Source organism: Hippichthys cyanospilos, chromosome 11 (assembly GCF_059441005.1).
Source record: "Hippichthys cyanospilos isolate Australia breed blue-spotted pipefish chromosome 11, RoL_Hcya_1.0, whole genome shotgun sequence".
In the NCBI taxonomy this organism is placed as follows: Eukaryota; Metazoa; Chordata; class Actinopteri; order Syngnathiformes; family Syngnathidae; genus Hippichthys; species Hippichthys cyanospilos.
Window position 1 is genome coordinate 14685786 of NC_142379.1, and position 21679 is coordinate 14707464.

The 21679-nt window shown below is 41.4% G+C and overlaps 1 protein-coding gene across 2 annotated transcripts in view; it reads right to left on the bottom strand.

The window, feature by feature from the left end:
- Positions 1-385: 385 nt before the first annotated feature.
- The window catches only part of ssh2a (slingshot protein phosphatase 2a), a 32106-nt gene continuing 10812 nt past the window's right edge, over positions 386-21679 (bottom strand). The window contains exons 1-14 of one of the 2 annotated variants that reach the window (XM_088428104.1): positions 19387-19899; positions 10599-10711; positions 10123-10187; positions 8947-9068; positions 8647-8712; positions 8509-8574; positions 7839-8033; positions 5965-6058; positions 5268-5396; positions 5039-5085; positions 4691-4837; positions 4412-4612; positions 3445-4315; positions 386-2537 (exon numbers count right to left, since the gene is read on the bottom strand). In XM_088428104.1, coding sequence (XP_088284230.1) covers positions 1251-2537; positions 3445-4315; positions 4412-4612; positions 4691-4837; positions 5039-5085; positions 5268-5396; positions 5965-6058; positions 7839-8033; positions 8509-8574; positions 8647-8712; positions 8947-9068; positions 10123-10187; positions 10599-10711; positions 19387-19514 — 3531 coding nt within the window. In that variant the 5' untranslated portion in view covers positions 19515-19899 and the 3' untranslated portion in view covers positions 386-1250. Of the gene's footprint in view, positions 2538-3444; positions 4316-4411; positions 4613-4690; positions 4838-5038; positions 5086-5267; positions 5397-5964; positions 6059-7838; positions 8034-8508; positions 8575-8646; positions 8713-8946; positions 9069-10122; positions 10188-10598; positions 10712-19386; positions 19900-21679 lie in introns of those variants that run through there. The other variant, XM_088428105.1, reaches the window with a different exon arrangement.

A 21679-nucleotide genomic window follows, 5' to 3' on the forward strand; every position in this document is an offset into this window, starting at 1 on the left:
AACCCTCACTTCAAACTCGATATAATTACAAAAATGGAGGATCAAGTGGAGGATCTTGTGAATGCCTTTTGAAATGTACTTCATTATGAGGTATTTAATGTCACACTCCTTGATTAAATAATGAGAGAGACAGAGAGAGAGAGAGAGAGAGAGAGAGAGAGAGAGAGAGAGAGAGGGGGGGGGGGTAACACCCTAGTGGCCTCTATCAGTTTAATTAGCCACATGAAGCTAGAGGTGAAATGTCAACACTTGACAGAATCCCCACTGAGAGGTGTCTGAAGTTCAACGGCAGATGAGCTTGATGAGGTGTACATGAGCTGTCCAGCAGGTGGCAGTACAAATCTATTGTGTGCGTGTAAGTGTCGTGAGAAAGGTCACACTCCAGTCCAAACAAGCCAAATGATTTATTGAATGCTCAAACTCAGAATAAAAAAAAAATGTATTTAATATATTCTGCTCGCCCTGGCTTTATTAAAACATGAACTAAAGACATTTGTTCATCTATGAAAACACAAAAAAATGAGACTTAAAGAGCCTCTATTGACATCAGTGCAAAACATTGTAGATTAAGAAATAAAAGATAAATGATGAAAAAAGTAAAGTGCATGTTTTGAGAAGAAGCCCTCTTGTTGGGAGTTTATACACTTTGCAGCAAAGGTCACACATATACATACACACACACACACACACACACACACAGGACATATTTAAAAAAAAAAAAAAAAAAAAAAAAAAAAAAAAGAGCAACCCAGACATGGAGTGTGTGGTTCATGTGTGCATGAATGAATGGTTAAGAGTCCAGTTCAAACACATCCAGTAGTTGACATGAGGGGCTGTGGGGGGTCATATGACCTCCGGCAAACACTCTACTGAAATAATCCCCAAAACAGTACATGTATTTCAATATTTATGTATGAATTTTTCAGTGCAATGTGTGAGAGCATTTCAGTTGGGTTGAACAGTGTGGTGAACACGACTTCAATGGAAAGCCATTGATGCAATTCTTTGATCATTGACATCCAGCCTAAGGTTGTCCTCATTCAACTGCACTCAACATTGTTCTTCTAAGTGAACTCCCTTCTCAATGGCTTGCCATAAAACCATGTCACCAACCGCTCCTCGTTAAGTTGACACGCACACACGCGGTCATCGTTCCGTTGCAAACACACCTGCTACACATTCCGTTGGCACACTCGGTGCCGAGTCCGCTCGTGTGCCTTCCAGTGAGGTCACATGGCGCACGCCTGAGGTCACATGGTGTTGTACAGCAGTGTGGCGGCAGCGGCGGCGCGCTGCTTCCTCTCGCCGGCTTTCCGAGAACGTCTGGAGGAGTGAGCCCTCCCCTGTTGCCGTGACGATAGTGCGAGCGAGCCGCTGCCGATGCCCTCCGACTCCTCGGGCGAGCGAGCCGGGGCGAGGTCTTCACGGGACAAACGTGTCTTTTCGTGGCAATTGTTCCGCGCGAGAACTTTCTGCTTCTTCCACGTGTCATCCGAGTGAGAAGGTGACACAGGGACCGTGAGGTCAGAGTGCGCCGGTGTCATCCGGGCGTGCTGCCTCAAGTCGAGGTCGCTGAGGTCGTTGGCTGACAGTTCCAGGCAGTCCAGTTTGGCCAAGGAGGCCGACCTCTTCATAAAAGAAGGCGGGGTGAGGCCCGCCTGGCGGATGCGAGCCTCCAGCTCGCTGGCTCGCCGCCACCCGGCCGGCTCGAGGAAACCTTTTCCGTTTTGTCTGAGCCGCCGCGCCGCGTCCGGGCAGGGCGGGGGCTCCGCCTCCATGTGGTGAGGCTGCCCCGTGTCCGGCTTCTCCTGACCGCCGCCCTCGTGGAGGAAGGCCTGCAGTTCCCTCAAGGTCTGGCGGATCCTCTCCAGCTCCTGGCTGCCGCGCGCAAGACGCTTCTGGGCGGCGCAGTCAGGTCGGCAACTCCCGAGGGATTCCGAGTTGTCATCGGGACCGGACTCCTGGATTGTGACCCCATCCAGACTCAGATGGAGTCCGCTGTCTCTTTGCGTTTGGGCTGAGGTATGTAGGCACGAGTCTACTGTTTGAGTATCGTATGTCATATGGCTTATAGGATTCAACGGAGCACCAATGTGGTCGATGGTGGTGTTTTGGAGGTCGGTCGTTACTGAGCAGTTCAGTTCCTCACTGGCCGTCTCGTCTTCGGAGCGCGCCGGATGTTCGAAGGTTCCGACGGGAGGCTGCTCGCTGCACGGCGACGGCAACGGTGAGCGCTGCGCCGCCGCCGTCTCCATTTCCTGCCTCAACTTCTGCTCCAGCTGCTCGGTGGCCCGTCGCACGGACCCAAGACCCGGTACTTCGGGCTCCGATCCTTCCAGAGGATCCGTACGGACGAGCGGAAGCCCGTGGGAGGGTGGGGGGATGTGTGACAGTGAGGTGGGGGCGGGAGACGTTAAAGAAGCAGTCGGGTGGCATATGGCTTCGATCTCAGTGACAATATGGCGGACTGATATTCCATTGTCGTGTTGAGGCTGATGCAAAACGTCGGGGCTGAGCTTGTCGCCGCTAGCCTCGGACTGTGGAAAGAGACAAGCAAACAAGCCTTTTGTGAGTGCGTTTGAGTCGGAAAACATTTTGTGGTTTCAGGGTTTATGTACATGACAACCAGCAAACAAATGTCAGGCAGGTAAGGCGAGGCCGCCTTAACAAGAAACACGAGCTTCTTGTCAGGCCAGGTTTGATTCAAACTGAAGACTTCATGTTGCCACAAGTCAGCACACCGTGCGTCATTAGCCGCGTATTGCTAAGCCTCTGGGCTCCATGCCGGCTGTTTTTGTTTCCCTTTTTTTCGTGTTAATAAAAAGCTAACCAAGGGCTTGAACTTCAGCCTGTTTTTGATATTCCTAACTTCAGCTCTTTTTGGACAAGAGAGCAGTGTCACGTCATATTCATAGTTTGCAAAAGAGGTGTTTGATGGCTCACCAAAAGCAAATGAACACATCTTTTACCAGAGTGTGGAAACCCTCTCCTGACCATTTAAAAAAAAAAAAAAAAAAATCGACTTTCATTAGAACTGAAAGAGCCCTTTTCTAGCTGCAGAAAGGCAGAGAATCCTTTTAAAACATTTACTGTACATTCTCAGGCTTTAAATACATTTTACTATGCATTTTCAGGATTTAGGTTGGATGCTCATTATTAGATGATCATTTAATGAGGCACACAGAGGATGACAAATTTAGGAGGCCAACCAACCTACTTTAAACCTATACTGCATTACAGAAAAAAATTCACATCTTTTTACATCAAACCCATACAACTGTAGTAAACTTGAGAAAATAAAGCCTTTTTTAAAACCAATACGAACGACTGTTATGAGACATGGAAATGAAAAGTTTATACTACTGTATAACCCCCCACAAACATAGACGCACACAGTATACTGTACTAGTGTAGACAAACAGGAACATAAAAAATTTTTCTCACCTGACTTGTCCCATGTTCACTTTGGTTGTCTTCTTCCTCAGCTCCTCTGTTGTTGTCACCATCCAGCGAGGGGGTCCTTGGCTCTGATGGTTTCGGTGATTTGTCCTCCTGGGCTAAACCCAGAAATTTTTCCCTGGCGCTAAAGAAGTTGATGCTATCCGAACTGTGGTTGGACGAGCCGTCCGCTTCGCCGCGGCCGTTTACGTCGCCATCGTGGTGAAACTCGCTAGGGTTGTTGTTGTCGTCGCTGTTCTCCGTTGAAGGAAGCAGCACGGGGAGCGGGATGTCGCTGAGAGGGCTGTGTTTGCCGTTCTGACAGTTTGACAGCGACTGTTCTGAGGTGCCTGAAGACATTGCGGTGAGGGGAGAAAAGTCCTCTGAGCTGCTTTGCTCAGTGAGGTGAAGAAGCAGTTCCAGTGGTTGGCTCTCTGCACTGGTCAACGGCGTCAGGTGAGCCTTGTGAGCACGCTGGACTTCAGGGGTTGGGGGGAGGATGTGGAGAGAGGGGGGAGGATCGGGAATGATGGCAGGCGCGTTGGCGACTTTTTCCTCTGACACGAGCACGGCTGCGTGCGATCGCGGTGTGCCGTGGCAATCGGCTTGGACAGCCTCCTCAACTGGCGGATCGCATGTGTCGTCGCAATGAGTACGGAGGTCAGAGGTTGATCTGGTGGTGTCATCGGGTTCCGAAACTAGAGCTTGGAGCACGGCCACGCCCAGGAAGTGATGCAAGGCAGGGGAGGAATTATTATTGTTTCTCTGGGAGTCGGCGCGTCCCAGGGAGTGAGATGACGATTTACACAATTGTTCTGGGCGATCTGATAGGTCGCTATCTGAGTGGGAGCGCCATAGTTTATTATGGCGCTGTTTGCTAGGGGGAAAAAAAAACAAAACAAAACATCCATCAATATATACACATGTAAGCACCACTGCAGATGACTTACAGGACTTTAAAAAAAAATCTCACCTGGCAAGCAGAATACCCTGATATTCTTCCAGCTGCTTCATGAAAGAAGGGTTCGGTTTGGTGACAGCTCGTTTCTCCTTCACGTAATCAAAGGCGGCGTCCAGTGACCAGCCGTATTCCTTCATCGCGTAGGCGATCACCGTGGAGGCTGAGCGGCTCACACCCATCTTACAATGAACTAGACACTTGGCACCAGACTTCCTACAGATAAACAGCACAGGTGTTGGCCAAAGGCTAGGAAACAGAAGTCGGCGTGGTTGGGTGAGCCTGAAGGCCTACTTGGCTTTGGTTATGAACTTGTAGGTTTCGTTCCAGTACTCCAACAGGTTGGTGGCCTCTTCGTCATACACCCTGATGTTGTGGTACTCAAACATGCCCGGGAAGAAGTTGTCTATCTCTCTCGTCACATTCAGGATGTAACGGACGCTAGAGAGGAGAAAAGAAGTTAACCTTTAAATGTCATCATCAATTCTTATTTTCTGTCCAATTCTCAACCACATATAATATTGGTAAATCAATGTTACACATGTGTAAGTATAAATATTGCTTTTGTTTACTGAACAGAGCACGGCTAATGCGAATTTCAGCCTATTACTTCTTTCAAACAGAAAATGGACTTTTTCTTACCCGCTGTTTTGCAGCTCCTCCAGGTTGGAAGCGTTCCACTCAGAGCCCTGGAGACAGCACAGCCAGTCAATATTATGAAGCTATCCAATGTTATGTTCCAAGCTCCGATTTACCACAGTCTAACGTGACCAGCTCAAACTGAGTCAAGTCGTATTAATCATTAACAAGAAGATGATGCAAGGGCAGCCAGGGTGGTGGTAAAAGAGTAACAAAAGGCTTTGGCTCTTACCAGATAAACATGTTCAAAGATCTCCGTGGGGCTATCCATTTGTCCAAGGATCACAATCATCTCATTGTCTATGAACTCCTTAAACTCCCTCAGGTTGCACACCATCTGCATTTCCAGCTCAGTGCGGATCTAGTGAAGCAAAATGCTCGATGGTCAAAATACACCATTGCATCCTTTTTATCGGATTTGTTAGAAAACCCAAGATTCCCTTTCAAAAACCAACACTTTATATGACATGCGTCAATGCAAAACAAAATGCAGTACTTCCACACTGAGATGAGAATGTTCACACACCCACAAACACACAACTTGAACAAATCGTTGCACTGCGGCAAAAAAGTGAAAATGGGCCTCGTCTTTAATGAGAAACTGATCAAAAGCTTACGATTCAATGAGATGGGCTCAACTTTTGTCCAGCATAGAACAATAATAACTATTTTTTATGCCAAAATATTAAAGTGTTGAACCGCTTCGGCATATTCTAGACAGCATGTTTTTGATCGTTACAAATGCTATTCATTCAAGGCAGATGAAAACTAAACCTAGAAGCACTGGATTAATATTTTTTTCAAACGTTGTGCCAAGCTACAGTATGTACCTAAGGTTAGGCTTGCTAGTTCAAACTCTCACTTTGGTGAGTTTAACAAAACCGGTAGACGAAAACTGTTTGGGGTGGTGTACCTATCTTGCTTCTCACCTCCTTGCAGGTAACGTTCTCCAAGTCCTTTTGCATCATGATCTCTCGGAGACGCATCTTGATAAGTCTCTCCGTGCGCTCCCTCTCTGTGGGCCTGTGCAAAATTAAAGAAATGTTGAATAATAATTAATAAATCACATTATTCAAGACGCACAGAAAAAAAAAGAAAAAGAAGTGCCGTGACATCCTGGTAATGGCTTCTGTTCATTAAATTGCTTGAGTGCCGATGAGATTACTTTTGCCACAAAAGAATTGCCGCTTTGTTCGATTCTCCGAAAGTGGAGTGGGAAGAAAAAAAATGAGCGCGAGACACAACAAAGTTCCCTTGTAGAACACTCCTGTCTTTTTGCCTTGTGCGGTCTTAGAGATTTATACTGGGAGACACTTTTTGCCTTTGGACTTCAAGTGTCCTTATTTCCTACTTCAAAGCTCCTTCTTGATGTTAATTCTCTGTTGCTCTAGAGCACAGGGTCAAACTGAGGGTGTGCTGCACAACTCTAGTCAGTTAGCTTGTTTATCTTCGTGCAGGACCCCTAGAGAATAATTCCTCAGGCTTGCGGGTGGCTATTCTCCTTTGCCACCAAAGACACCGCAAACAGTCAGGACTGAAGGCTTTGAAAAGCCTTGTCATGCTGTCACACGCATTCTGCGGGCAGATGACCACAGAAACCCACAGAAAAAGTCATTATCATATGTATGACAGAAGTCTTATGACAATATGAATGGTGATGATGAAAGAAATTCCATTGTCGGTCTTCATTTCAAAATATATGAAAGCTGCAGAAAAATACTTTGAGGAGCTCCTAAAAGTATACAGTGGTTAAAATGTAGAAGAAAGAGACGAAATTCAAATTCATTGTCAACAAGTACAAGGCTGAGTCACCTTGTGCAGAAAGATAAATACAGATGTGCCTTTGTGTGTGTGTTCAGTGCTCATAAAACATGGGTGGCCACCTTATTAAGTCCACTCCAACACAAACATATCCCTTGCTGGGAAAGGGTGACAAGTTCATGTTCCTCGAAGCGCAAGGTGAACCTGTGCTTTTTCTTTTTTTTTTTCTTTTTTGTTTTTTTTTTCAGCTATTTTTCATTTTGCCGGTTCGGACGTTGTGTCTGAACAGAGCAGTTTTGTTTGAAATCTTCCACTGCCATCGGATGTGTGCAAGCATTTTCCTGCCACCTGCTTCTGTCTGTCCAGTGTCGCTCTACCTATCTATGTGTCTGGACTCTACTTTTCCAAATGTAAATCAAGACAACTAAAGCCCCGGTTATTTTGGACACTGCAGAATCTCAGTGAGAAACATGGACACGATCCAAATATGTCGCGAGAGGCACATGACTGCATGACAAGGCAGAAGGGAGGGGAATTTCCTTGGTAGTAGAAAAATAATAAATCCATCAAGGCCTTTCCCACTATTTTCAGTGCTTCCTTATGGGACTGTTGACAACTTTGTCATAAAGTGTGCCAATGAGCACGTGTTTAAGTGTACATTCGGTATTAAGTATAGCTCACGTGTCAGTTTATTTGGTCTTCATCTATGTAGCCTTTCCATCGCCCTAAGGTTACAAAAAACTTTTGGATGTGCTTGCTCAATGTTCTGTGGAAAAGGCAGCAACAACTTTGAACCTGATAAGACGTTGGGCAATGCTCTAAGATGTCAACATATGTCCTCTCTGGAGGTGGTTTCCAGTAAACATGCACGTGAGAGAAACGTTTCATCTTTCATGTTTTCTTACTGTGGTTAAGTTATTTTCTGAACACTCAGTACTATCTATATATTATGTATGCATGCAATGCTCAATAGAAAACAACTCAAGATTATAAAACTGTAATAATTGCATACAGTATGAACGCGAGTGCCTCCCCTACTCACAAATGTGTGAAGAGAACGGGTGAATTGGCACGGTGTGACTCAACATCCTGCATGGCGTTCCATTCGTTGATGCAAAACTGATTGGAGGAGATCCTGCTCTGATAATAGCTGACCCATGTCAGGAACAGGCTGCCTGGGTAGTAATTGTGGCAACGGGCAACATCGCAGGCTTTGTGGAGTGACTGGAGAGCCGACCTGATATGGGCAACATAAACAATAAGACTACAATGTGGCAGTTGGAAAGTGCAGATGACGAACAGGACACATTTCAGAAACAACAACAAAGAACAATGAAGAAATAACAAGCAAATGAAGTCAGGAAGCCACATACGGAAAAACAAATCTCTCGAATAAAGAAAAATAAAAGATATCTGTTCAGAGGAGCCACGTGTAAAGGCTGCAGGCCCAATCTCTCTTCATATCACACTGATTGTTTAAATGTCAAAGTGGTTCTTAGCCGGCATCCATCATTATTTTTTTTTTTTACATTTTTAATTTTATTTAATAGCCCCCACTGTTTGGTTGTACAATAAAGGAGACTTTAAAAAAAATGAGGTTAGAGTCTAGTTTCCTTCACAATATTTTCTTATATTTGACAAAAAAAAAATATCTTTGTAGCTCCAAGTAATTATTCGGTGGAAAAAAAATAAATAAATAAAGTGATGCTTACCACATTGCCTGGACTGAGACTGGCTTGAAAACATGAACTCGATTCACAGTTGACACGCTGAAACCTCTGTCAAGTGAAAGCGTGAATGTTTCAGAAACACAGACACAACTCTTTGCTATCGGTGCAAAAAAGACATACCCATCTCCATCCAAGTGGATCATGGTGTCACTCCACAGAGGTAGAACCAGGCCCACTGTACAGCAGCTAGCAAAGAGATTCGGCATGTCAAAATTCAATACTAATAGGCAAGAGTAACTATTACTACGTTTTCATTGTAGTGATTCGGAAACAAAGCAAAAATCAGAGAGAGAAAAAAAAACATTCACCATGCCAAAAGAGCTGGAACTATCATCTATTTTGTTTTTTATTTTACAATTTATTGGAAGATGCAACATCATACTGATGAGATGGTCAATTGGTTGTTCTTGTGTTACTAACCTGTCAGATGAAAAGAAGTCCATGCCAAGAACAATGCATTCCTCTGTGTCCTGTCTACCATTGGTAGAGACCACCACCATGTAGCGCGTTACCTGAGCGTAGGAACTCTCCAGACGCACAGCCTGAGAGCATATAGAAATAGAAAAACTCGCTGTTGAATTAAAACCACTTAAAAGTATAATATACAGCATATACCATTGTGTGTTAATGACTTTCTATTACATGTAAGGGATATAGTATATCACAATACATCCAGAGGACACTTTTTTTTTTTTAAATCATCACTCTCAAGAATGGCATGTTTGTTCAAACACTCAAAAAGCATAATCAAAGAGAGCAAGCAACTTTTTTTTTTTTTTTTTTACACTTAAGATTGGAAGTAATGAATCAATAGAAAAAGAATTAATGCCCACACAGATTTATTTGTATTCTGAGGAAACTTCATTCAAGGCTTGGAAATGGCATAAACTCGGAGACAAGAAAGAGGCATGTACTAATAAGAGACATAGAGTTACTTTGCATTTTATTTTTGCTTGTTGCAGACTGGTAAGCACGTCTGCCTCACAGTGCAGAGGTCGCAGGTTTAATTGCCTCTTCGGCATTCCTGTGTGTAGTTTTCATGTTCTCCCTGTGTCCCGATGGGTTTTTACAGGGTGCTTTGGCCTCCTCCCACATTCGCAAAAACATGGCATGGTAAGTATCTGGAGATTTCATATTGCCCTTAGGCGTGTTTAGGAGTGTGAACAATTGTTTGTCTATGTATGCCCTGTGATTGGCTAGCAACCAATCCAGGGTGTACCCTGACAATTGCCCAAAAACAGCTGGGATAGGCTTCAGCATGCCTGCGACCCTAGTGAGGAGAAGAGGCTAAGAAAATGGATGGATAAAGGTTTTCTAATATAAAATCTATAGGTGGACTGACCTGTTGAACATTCAAAAGGTTTTGGACTTTATTTTGTTGGAGTTCTTCCTTATGGAAGAAAGTGATTTGCAAAAAATGTTTGCAGTACAGTGAAAAAAATCTATGTGTTTGACCAGTTTAAGTGGATAGAAAAAATATTTACAAATAAATATTTTAAATATTTTTTTAAAAAGCGTTGATTTCATTGTATTTACGTTTAGTACTATTGGCCAACGTGCTGGTGTTACAGGATCGTGTGCCCTAGTGTTACTCACCAGTCGGATTGTATCCTCTGGCCGCAGCACAGTGAACATAGTCTGAAGATGTTTCTGGAGATCTCCTAGTGGAGAAAAAAAAAAAAAAGAAACAAAAAACATACATATATGGTCTCTTTTGTCTGGATATTCTTGGCAGTTATGCATTAACATTAGAACCATGATACTGTGTCATTTCGCCTTAGGGCAGTTTCGGCGACACTGTCTTCATTTTGTCCATCTCTAATTCCCACATGGAGCCTTCTTTGTTTAAAAAGCAGAGTGCCTTTATTTAGATTATTTTTTTTTTACAGTATATATTTATAGTTTCACCACATAATACACAAATGTTATGTTGCAGATGTATTCTCATTATTTTGCACACATTTTAAGCAGCAAACCAACTGAAGTTTTGTAAAGGATGAGAACTAATGAAGAGATACGGCATATGTGATTGATAATGCTGTGTATGTACTGAGTTTTTCTTGTTTGTTTACCTGTGTGCTTGTTCCAGCGCTGGCTGATATGAGGTGCAGAGTTTGGCGTAGGACTATTTCCTCTTGGGAGAAAGAGGGCCGCACCTTTTACCGCGAGGAAGCTCTCGCTAATACTGAAAGAAGGTAAAAAAGAAAAAAGGGTTACAGACCCAAAATTGCTATACACTTAATAAGCAAACTATGTTGTCATACATATTAATATGTGCAACGAAAATTGTAGCTTTTTAAATATTCCACCAGCTCTGGGATCCCATAAGATGAGACATCTCATCTTAAAACGGACTGTTTAAGTCACTTATGTCATTGAATTTATCTAAAACCTATAAGCGGTGTGGTTACTGGATTATGTCATTGTCACAGTTCTTGATTCAAGCTGCCTTGGCAAGAGGCACCCCAAATCAAAAGGAAAACAAGCCCAAATGTGAACTCAGAACACAATGTTCTCTGCTCCTCCACACAGCTGGATTACACACACTGAACGCATTCACTGTAGCAGCTGCAAGCAAAGAGGGACGGTGGGATTGGGAGGGGTCAGAGGGTCTGAGAGGGAAGATGGAGCCTGTCCCTCTCCTCAATGTTTGATGGAAATAAGAGTTGGCCAGAGCCCAAATCTCTAGAGCAAAGGTGATCTTCTGTGTCCTTTTAAAACACTTAATCGTATTAAGCATGCCTGAAGTTAGAGGTTTAGGAGACCAAAAAATGGAGTGTGTCAAAGAGTGCAAGTATTATTTGTAGATTGTACTCTGTACTGCTAGCATGCCAGAGTCAGCTTCCATTGAAAATGTGTGGTGCATTAAGAAGCACAAAAAACATTTGATAACGGGGACTGTGATCCAACCAAAGTAGTAGATCAGACAAGAATGGTTCAGAATTTCACCGACTAACGCTTCTACAATTAGTGTCCTCAATTCCCAAAATCCTTACTGAGTATTGTTAAAGGAAAGGTGAAGTAAAAGTAACATAAAGGTAAAGGTAATTCTGTGCCAAATTTTTTGTAATACAGTGAATGAAGGCCTTGAAAAAAGTGACTTAAAAAAAAAATTATATATATATATATATATATATATATATATATATATATAATTTTTTTTTTCCTTTTTCTATGTCCGATTTTTGTACATCACTTTGTATGCAGCTATTGTTGATTTTAAAGTGCTCTATAAAGTTGAGGTGAGTTGAGTGCACCATATCAGTCCTGGTAGCCATTTATGTTCATACATGATGTGGCAAAACACTTTAAATAGTTATAGTATATACTTGAGGAAGAACTCTTCAAATGGATGTCATCGGATTGCAAGAACCTGATTTTTGTGCCTCATTTGCAGTACACTCATGGAAAAAAAGTGAACATACTGAGAATACAGAGAAACTTGGCAAACCTGTTCTACCGAGCTAAAATAAGGGTGGTTTCATCACCTAGAGGGTTATAAATGAAGATGAAGAACTGACACCTGAAACACCCAAACTAACATGTGAACATGAAAAAAGAAAAATGCAAATAGGAGGAACGCAACACAAATCTAATAGTTTTCATTATGATGGTTGTTTTGCTGTTTCTATTCTGTACTCACCAAATGTGGTGTGCAGAGTTCAAAGGGTTTCTGATTTAGACTGTTTTCTGGTTTTTACTTAGTAACTTTATATCTTAATCCCTCCAGCTATTCAGTTTTCCTTTATAAGTTTTGATAAGACTAAGGATGTATAGCATGCAATAGAAGTCGATTGACGATGAGGAAAACAATATGACAGCCATTTCCCATAACCTAGCTACTCTTGACTGGGCTGTTTCCTCTCACTTGCCCCTCATCATATCATTTTCTTGGCAATCTACACATCTTCTACTTTTTCAATTTGGTCAAAATATTCAATTTCACAGCAATGGCCTTTCATAGCTGCGTTACAGTACAGTGTCATCGGTAATGCAACCTTCACTGATCATGGTAAAGGAAAGGTTGTGCACGTGCACACGCATTCAAAGTTGCTCAGTGAATGGAATCTTAGCTTGAGAAATGGAGAGGTTGTGAAGTTGTATGTTGAGGACGGTAGCTAAAAACAGACCAGTCCTTTAAAAGTATCGGCTATTGATAGATAGCATTCAGTTAGTGTCAGTCGGTTACTGTACATAAAATCTTTTTGTGGGTTCTCAATGACACGGCGACAGGCTGCAGGAAGTTCAAACGGGTTGCCTGCATAAGCAAATGAGCAACTACGTGGAGGCTGAGCCTATTAGAACTTATACAAGGTCGTGTAGCAAATTACTGTTGCTTAACGTATGTATACAGTACTTTAGCCTAAACCACAATTTATGCTGAAATGCAGTATGACAAGAAACTCCGTCCTACCTGACAAAGTGTACTTAACCCACATTACTCAAGTTCTGATCACATTCAGAACAGTGAGGCAATCGGTATAAGTGGCTTATTGGCGCTAACGTTAGATAGAAGTAAATGTTGGATGAGAAATTATGTAAATATTGAGTTGGCTGTTTCTTCCTGCCCAAGTCTATACTTCTGCTGTGTCTCTCCATCTTAACCAACCAGTTGAGGCAGATAACCACCCCTTACACTGACTCACTTCTCGTCAAAGTTAATCATACGAGGGCATGTTTTCTTGTCCCAGTTGCCAAATGGCTTGCTCAAGCTGGGTTCACTTGGTTTTCTTTGTTGTGTGACAAGGGCAGTTCTTGGTCTGATTCATATAAGTTTTTTTTAAGCTAGTTTCTGTTGTAAATTGCCATATCAATAAAAGTTATGTTGTTAATAAAAGATATGTTTCCATATCAATGAAACACACTTGTCAATGGCTATTTGGGAGTCGGGATAAAGTAAGAAGAGCCAGTCTAGGTGAACAGGGTTGTGTTTTTTTTCAGCCATTTAAGAATGAGGCAGGGCAGCAGTTCATCAGTCAGACACAATCATAACTATGTAAGGACCACTACACATAGCCTGCAGATAAGTGACCCCCAGCCCAACCATTCACTGCCCATATTTGTCACTGTGAAGAGGGATAAATTTAGGGCTGTGCTCAATGCAGGGTAGGCTCGCAAGCCTTGATGCTACATGCACCCCATGAGAAAGACCATGGGCAGAGGTGCATGCTAGGCTTTGTTGCTTGCATGGGGTCACTGGGGGAAAAATGTCCTTCATGTCGAGGGACAGTAAAGATCACTAGGCATTGCGATCAAATGGAGGCATCTCACATTGATGCGAAAACATACACAGCATTACTGATAACAGAAAAGTTGGAAATCAGATCATTAAAAAAAAAAAAAAAAAAACTTTCAGCAATTAATATAGATGTTTTTGTGTACAAACTATAATGTATAGCAACAGCTTACATCTATTGAAAGAGATATGCTTTTTTTGAGTATGGCTTTTGATAGTCTGATGACCAGGCAGCACTAGGGAGTCCAAATGAGACCAACAAGATCAAAATCCATTTCAGAAGCGAAAAAACAAAGAGCGCCCATAAAGACTAAAATACCACTAAAGAATCTTCACTCATGATAGTAGCAGAAATCGTGCCCGTGTAATGTGACAGATACAGCTGACATCGCCAAAGACACCCACCCACATAACTTGGCTGACCTTTCAAGTAAGTGCAGCTTTTTAAGAAGGCAAATAAGCTAGTTAAGACAAATAGTGAGAACTAGCTAGGCAGAGAAAAACTGTGAGGGTGATGTTTTGTAATTTTGCTAAATTGCTATGATAATAAGTGAAGAAAAGAATGCTTGCTCACAGTGGATGAATTTGTGAAGTATGTAGACTCATCAGCCAAAAATGCATGCAAGTACGTAGCACTTAAAGCATCGCAATGATGGAATGTGCACAGGAGTTGAGAGATCAAAAATGATTGATTTACACAAGCTCAGTTCAAAATATTGATTATTTAATATTTTAAATTGCAAGAATATGTCGGTTGGACTAGCATCAGTGAACAACAGTTGATGTGGTTAATGTCGGACGGTGCCTCTACCAGTCTTTGTAAAGTGTAATTTTGCTTCTGAGAGGTAGGAATGGGGTTTAGGTTTCGCCTTGCAGTGTTAAGATCATAAGCTGTATGCTGCATCAAAATGACTCCATGGCCGCGATCCCATAAGAAAGGCTCTACTAAAGATAAAAGCACAATTAATAGCCCAACACTTTGTTGAAGACAGGCACATCAATGTAAGTAAGTACAGGAGCTATGTCATGTGATGTCAAGCATTGGTGGTGGGCAACCAGGTAAAAAGTAAGAAGAGTGTCATGAAAGACATGTGTTATTAAGGAAACCATGATTACCAACATGTACAGTACACTGAGGCAGAGCATGACCTCCTCCCTTCAGAAACTGGGCCACAGGGCAGAAGACCAAGTCGTGACGACAACTCACAAACCCACCTCTAAGACGGACACTCCCTTGCTAAAGAAGCTAAGAATAAATAGATAGACTGCCGAAGGATGTCTGTACCCTATTGGCCATATGAAGGGCATCCTCAAATGTACGGTGGAAGAGTACAAGATCAACATCCAGATGCTCTATAAGGTTTTCCTAGAGGTTTGGAAGAGGTTAAGCGTGGGGAAAAAAATAATGGGCAGACAAAACATTGAAATTCTACACCCAATTTGGACATTTTCACTCAAGTGGTTTTCATTTGCGTTACAAGTACTTCAGAAACTATAGTAATAAGTGAAGTTATTTTAAAGGGGACAGTAACTGTCATTAAAAAGTAACAAGTAAGTAAGTGGTAAGTTGGAAACCATTGGGCTCGAACCCAAGACCCAGGGGCCAGACCTGGATCACCACATTTTATATGACCTGCTGAGCATGAAGAAAATGAGTTTGACAGCCTGGCACACACTAAAATGGCTACTATTCTTTGCAGTAAAGCTGTCAAAATTGGTTACTAATCAATAAACTGATACATCAACATATAATTGATTAGTATCTCATCAGCAAGCTCAACGGAAGCCTGATAATAACCTTGATCATTAGAATCAGCTACATTGGACAGCGGAAACATTAAAAAAAAAAAAAAAATGCAGGATAGGCAGCCCTCGAGGACCGGGTCTGGACATGCCTGCTGTAGATGCTGTGCAATGGCACCAGTCAGTCATTTTTCTTAATTGGGTGTGCTTGTAGCAACCACAATGGGGGGAAGTGGCATGTACTTGAATGATGAGTTGATATACTTTGACACAACTGCGCCAAATCTAAGCATTTTGCTACCCTTTTGCCATTTAGTTGGATATTTGCAACTAATCCAAAAACTGCATAGATCAGGGGTGTCAAGCTCATTTTTATCATGAGTCGAATTGCAGTTATAGTTTCTGTCGGCGGGCCTATGTGACTGAGGTCAAACGATTTTTAGGTTTGATCTTCATACATTTACACGTTTTGAAATGAGAGGCTGCTAAAAACTGTTGAAAAGGGGGTAACAGAAAATGTGTAAAACTATAAGATAACTTCAGAAACTTTAAGTCATAATTAGCATTTTGAGGGCCACATAAAATGATGTGGTGGGCCGGATCTGGCCCCTGGTCCTTGAATTTGAAGAAGAGCAAAAATAAACTAGCCATGTAAAAAATAAATCAATATAAAAATAAAAATAAACTAGACCAAGTCAGACTCTATTTCTGGGGTAGGGAACTTTGGTCCGTCGAGAGCCATATCCTGCTTGTTTTTTATGTTTCTCACATTTAACACAACTAACTCATATGATCAGGATTGTTATCAGGCTTCCACAGGGCTTGCTGATGTTGATTATTTGAACCAGCGGTGAAAGGTGAAGGAGACATTGAAATTACACAGGATATGGCTCTCGAGGAACCGGAGTTCCCTCCCCTTGCTCTCTTTGATAAACGATTGGGAGACCATTATGAAAAAAATCACACCATCACAAAAGAGTCAAAGGGCCCCAAAAAGCCTATAGTTGATAAAAGAAAATTGAGACATTGCCTGGTTTAGCCTCTAACCAGGCAAAGGTTACAGAAAGCAGAGAAGCGGGCTTCATTTGCAATTGCAAATTTAGTTTTGTAAGATGTTTAGTACTACTTAGCCCCACTGATATAATTAAGTCTTGTAATTACTGAACATCTACCAAACAGAGATTTGAGGACTTTGTAATGAACACCAGCAGATCATTATGAAGACTAAATATGAACAAACAGACATAATGAATATGTGGTGTTGCATGTGAACATAACTTCCATGCTGTTCTTTACTTCAAAGGCTTCACCTCAAAAACCATAACAGCACTCTATAATAATACAATAATGAAGCAGCATTTATTGAAAGAAAACAATTTCAATATTAACTACAGTATACTTGTTCAATACCCTTGCATGGAATTTTACCCCATCACATATATGTCTTTACTCAATACACCAAGGATACATTCATGTGTAAGAGCAGTGAATAAAAACACTACAATCAAAACTCGGGCTGCCCTTGACTTCCCCAAACCCATGACAGAAGGAAATTTCTCACACAGAGCTCTGCCAACTGCTGACTGAACAAGAATGTTACGAAACACTCAACAAAACACAGACAGTGGAGACGCATGAATTGATTTCCCAGAAAAGAGGATCAAGTTAATTTAATCACTCATGAATGAAGTATTTGAGTATTTTCAATCCTGAATTTTCTTCGCAGTTTCATGTTCACAATTCGTTTCTGGCCAGCATGTTCTTAGAGTTGACAAGTAACCTTTTAAACTATCCATTTTGGTATGACTTAGTTCGTGACTTATTTTGCCTTCTTTGGAATTTCATAATGGAGCCAAAATATGCAGTTCATTTTTTACCACTACAAACACACACAAATTTCACTCTAATAGTGTAAATCCAAACAAAACTATGAATTATATCTAATCAGAATGTGCACCCTAATTGCTCAAAAAACAGACTTACACAGTAAGCAAACTACTGTAGTTCGACAGTTTCATCTTTGAACCCAGAAACATGTGAACACCCACCTCTCCCTTTAAGTCACATGTTCCTGATTAATGTCTATATTTTGTAGGTCACCACAATGACAAAATTAAACATATTTGCTGATTGTATTGTGATATGTATGTAAGGGCAACGACTAGTCTTCAGCATTGCCAACCACAGATTCTGATAGTTGATTAACTTAAGCAAAAATATCAGTGCCACGTTATTAAAATTACAGCTCTACTCTACTCCACTGAACAAAATGTATTTTGTTAAAACTGAATATTGAATATACTTTGTACATTAAGAAATATCTATCATGTTTAGTAAAATATAAAACAAATATATAAATATGTTATCATTCATCCATTTGCTACAGCCACTTATCCTCACAAGGGTCGCAGGCTTGCTGGCGCCTACCCCAACTGACTTTGGGCAGTAGGCGAAGGACGCTCTGAACTGGTTGCCTGCCAATTGCAGGGCACACAGAGAAGAACAACCATTCACGCACCAAATTACATCTAAGTGAAGTAGAAGTGTCCAATACACCTATCATGCATGCTTTTAGAGAGAACCCACGCGGGCTTCCCCATCCTCCATGCATGCCAACAAGGTAAAACAAAACAAAACAAAAAAAACAACAAAAACACTAAAAATGCAATTGCCATCTAATTGTTTTGTGCTTCATTTAAACACCTCTTTGTTAAATTAAACAATAAAGAAAAGGGTGCATTACTGATTCTAGACTATATTAGTGGTTATTTGTAACTTTGACTTAACACCTTGCGTGTGTCAGCAGTGCAAACAAACAAGTGCAGCAACTTGCTTTCAGTGCCACCATTGTTGAGATAATGTAGCAGTAATTAATGAATTTTCCAACAATTATCTGCATGGTGGAAGGAAGAGAGGAATTTGCCCTGGTAATGAAATGGGAGTACTCCAAAACACTAATTGTGGTTTGGTCTTACAGTGGTTGCATGCTTTGGAAAAGAGGGAAAATGTGGATATTGTAAACATTTTTTGACTGTAATTATTTTTTTAACTATTATTAGAATCATTGATTATTCTGCAGAATAATCAAATCAGATTAAAAAAATACAAGTTTTAATTTTCATCTCTGGATTAAAAAACAGGACATTATTTCAGATTGACAGCAAATTTACTGTTTGATACGTTAATGCACAATAACAGAACCAAATCTGGTGCACACATTTTTTTCAGGTGCACCTGCAACGCAATAGTGTGCACCTCTGTTTATAGTCCATCAAGGTAATTATAAAATGTCTTGTTCCTTATTTTATCGAGTTTTATGCCCAACAAAATCCTAAAACAAGCAAAAACAATCGTTTTAACTTGCGAAGTTTTTTGCCCCCATTTAAACAAAGTGGCACGTAATGTTCTGAGAAATCGTTGACTTAACTAACCTGTGTCATAGTCTTTTGACCCACAGTCCAACTATGAAATAGGTTATATAAAAATAACATCGTTACTTTTCATTTAGTTATAACATACTGCTGCATATTCAAATTACCCAATCTTTTCTCATGTCCTGGGACATGTATGGACTTGTGGAAGTCAAGACGCATGCTCTGTAGTCAAAATGTATGTCTCAACAAGGTCAAACAGCAGTGACGATGCGATTGACGACAATGTTGATGAGTAAGACCCCACCGACTACATTCCAAGGAAGTACTATTAGCACATGCACAACATTAAAAAAAAAAAAAAAAAAACTTTTCTAAATGTCACAATCATCTATTGGAAAACATCATAACCGACAGGATCTTGACGATGCATTTACATTAATATTGTAGAGTATATTTGGAGTCCTACATTACAATTTCAGAGAGGAAAAGCGATTCAAGAACACTTACAGTTGGTTGATTTCATTATTTGACGCCACCGCTTCGTCGCTGAAGTAGGGCACCATTTTGGCTCCGCAACATGAGCAGTAGCTGAGGGCCGACGAGCTGCCAGAGCCGGACACCGCGCCGAGAGTCATGTCGGCAGTTAAGTGGAGCCCAGGCAGGAGGGAGCGGACAAATGTCAAGTGCTCTCCGGAACACGCAAAACTTTTACTGCGCTGCTCCACCTGTGCTCTCAGCCATGGCAAAAAAAAAAAAAAGAGCGGCTCCGAACCACTTCCCTAGACAAAAGAGTGGTATTGGGTGGAGAGGAAAACAAATGCCAGCTGAAATAGATGCGAAGTTTTCGCTTTGTCAGTCAAAAAGGACAGCGAGGTTATCACACTATGCCCCTCTTCGGCATTGTCAACGTTTTTCTCTTGACTCGTAAAACGTTAAAGTTCTATTTTGAAACCGTTGGGTTATTTTCCACAGAGACGTGTCACATAGGCCGGTTTCAACATTACTGTTACAAGTGACAGGATTCACCTCATTCCAGTATGTCACTGTAAGGCATAGCACGAGGCATGTGTTCTGGTGGGCTGGCCCGACGAGGGCCGCCAATGGGTAAGAAGCAGGCGGGACATCTGAATGAAGGCGCTAATCATTCTACAAAGAAGGCAAGAGGAAAAAGGCAGCCAATAATATGACATAGTAGGCGGGCCCATCCGGGGAGCCAATCAGGACACGAGGGAGGAAATCACTAGCCGTGCAAGAGCCACTTCTTCGTCCATTCAAAGCAGATGATCACATGTTTACGTGCTCTTCCATGCCTGGACGTGTGTTTATCCAAGTATTTACTGGCTCGAAGTGCTTGACTGTCCAGCCACCGCGAGGCTTGCTATAAATAATACAGTGCAACGGCAATGAGTCTTGGAACTCCTATTCGCCAGATGGGACCCTACTAACCTCAAAAGAAACTATTTAGGAAGTCAAATACAGTAGTGTGAGTTTCACTCTATCATCTCCTATCATACAGTATACACTGTAGGATCCACTAAAAAATGAAGGGGCAAGGGGCCTTTTTTCTCCTAATAGGAAATTATTACACTCCATTACGAAGAATAAAAAACTGAGCAAGAAGTTGTTGCTTAACTGGATTTGGATTTGGTAGTTAGTAATTGAGGGAAGCACTATGCACACTAACAGTGATGTTTTATTCGTAAATTGAGGACAAGAAACACAGGACTCGGTTAAATGAGTAGTTATAAAGTAAAAAAAGTTGATATGAATGCAAAGCATGGCAAAAAAAAATATATATATTTTTTTACTTTATAAATTGGGCACTATAGCTTAGATGTGTGGTCTCCCAATTCCAAGGTTAGGAGCTTCATTCTGGGAACTTGTGATCATATAATTGTGCTTGTGCAAGATAATGAATCCTCTGTCACGCAATGAGCTGGTGAAGGAGGACACATTGTTCATGAACTTCATCGGCCTCAAACTCTAGTCCTCGAGAGCCGCAAACCTACATGTTTCTGCTGCATGCTGCTCTCTTAAATACACCTGATTCAAATTATTGGCTCATCAGAAAGCTCCACAAGAGCTTGAAAATGATCCTCATCATTTGAATCAGGCAGTCATCAAAATGAATAGGTAGCCCTTCAGTCAGGAATGTTATCAGCGCTGATACTCAAGCATTATTCATGAATAATATTATTAATATTACTGCAAATGATGTCCTATACAAAAAAAAAAAAACATTGGACATCCGAACCAGTCATAGAAGGTAAAAATGTTAAAGCCTTGAGGAGCTCTGAACTTTGATTCTTATTGTTTTTTTTCCCTCTAGAAAAAAAAAGTCTTGTGAGCTAATGTAATAGAAGCAGATGAATCTTCATGAGTTTTTGATTTGCCTTCAGGATGAAGTCTACCCTCTCCACACCCAAATCTTGTGCTTGTTACATAAGGAGCATACCACAAGTCAACTAGACAACAGGATCATCCGCTGCTTTAGTGGAATGTGACCCAAGTAGAGATGTGCACGCACTTGTCTTCTCAGGTAAGTTTGAACTGGAAAAAGCAATACATGTGGCAACTCAACACTGTCTAACTAATGTAGGTCCATGCTGTGAAAAGAAGAATGTTTTACTTCATTTTATTACCTCTTAAACATTTTATATTCTGCTGCCATAGCAACATCTAGAGCCAAATGCAACATGTCAACAATTTGAAGAAATGTAAACCTGAAACCTTGCTAAATTTGACACTAGCTAAAGCCAAGTTCAGCAAAAAAAAAAAAAAAAAACGTCTTTGAAGACTT